The sequence below is a fragment of the Rhagoletis zephyria genome, unplaced genomic scaffold, assembly GCF_001687245.7.
Source record: "Rhagoletis zephyria isolate East Lansing unplaced genomic scaffold, Rhagoletis_zephyria_1.1 Rzeph_scaffold_79291, whole genome shotgun sequence".
In the NCBI taxonomy this organism is placed as follows: domain Eukaryota; kingdom Metazoa; phylum Arthropoda; class Insecta; order Diptera; family Tephritidae; genus Rhagoletis; species Rhagoletis zephyria.
This window is the reverse complement of record NW_016236339.1, coordinates 1-631: the sequence shown is the minus strand read 5'-3', so window position 1 is coordinate 631 and position 631 is coordinate 1. Positions and strand designations below refer to the sequence as shown.

At 40.5% G+C, this 631-nt stretch overlaps 1 protein-coding gene across 1 annotated transcript; it reads left to right on the top strand.

The window, feature by feature from the left end:
• Nucleotides 1-206: 206 nt before the first annotated feature.
• On the top strand, nt 207-605 carry LOC108357528 (trigger factor-like; the record flags this gene model as incomplete). Its single annotated transcript, XM_017608603.1, has 1 exon — nt 207-605. A coding segment is annotated over one exon (399 nt), but the record flags the coding sequence as incomplete, so codon positions are not given.
• Between the last annotated feature and the right edge of the window lie 26 nt (nt 606-631).

The window sequence follows — 631 nt, the reverse complement described above, 5'->3', positions numbered from 1 at the left end:
AGCCGCTGAAAAAATATACAATTTTTTTCGAAAAAAAAACAATAGCTTACAGAAGAAGTAAATAATTTATTACAAACCAAAACAACTTTTCAAAATATTTAGTATATTCTACTGCGCCAAACCAGTAAAGTACTTCAGGAGAGGGGTCCTACAATTACTTGTGGTAGAACTCATACTTAGTTAATTACATTTTTTATTATTCCCAGAACCCCGATTGGGTCCACAACAACAGAGGCAACTGCGTTCCGGCGCCGCAATCGCCTCATCAAATCATCCTTATATCTTTCTTGCCCGTCCACGTACCAATGGCGATGGTCATGAAGTNAATGTTAATAAGGAAAGCAATAACGATGACGATGATATTGACGACGCCAAAGAAGATGATGATGACGAAGAAGAACAAGATAATTCAGTGGATAATGCTGACGACGATGACGACGAGGCGAGCTTCGAGTTAAATGATGATGATGCTGATGATGAAGAGAATGAAAACAATGTAAATGATGTAGCCAGCAATATCGTATTCCTGCGTTCGCGTGTGCCGCACTCACCTCGTCTGCGCAGTCAATTGAAAAATCAAAACCCCGTGCAGAGCTCCACTTTTGGTAATCGCGCCAGCCAATTCAATGCT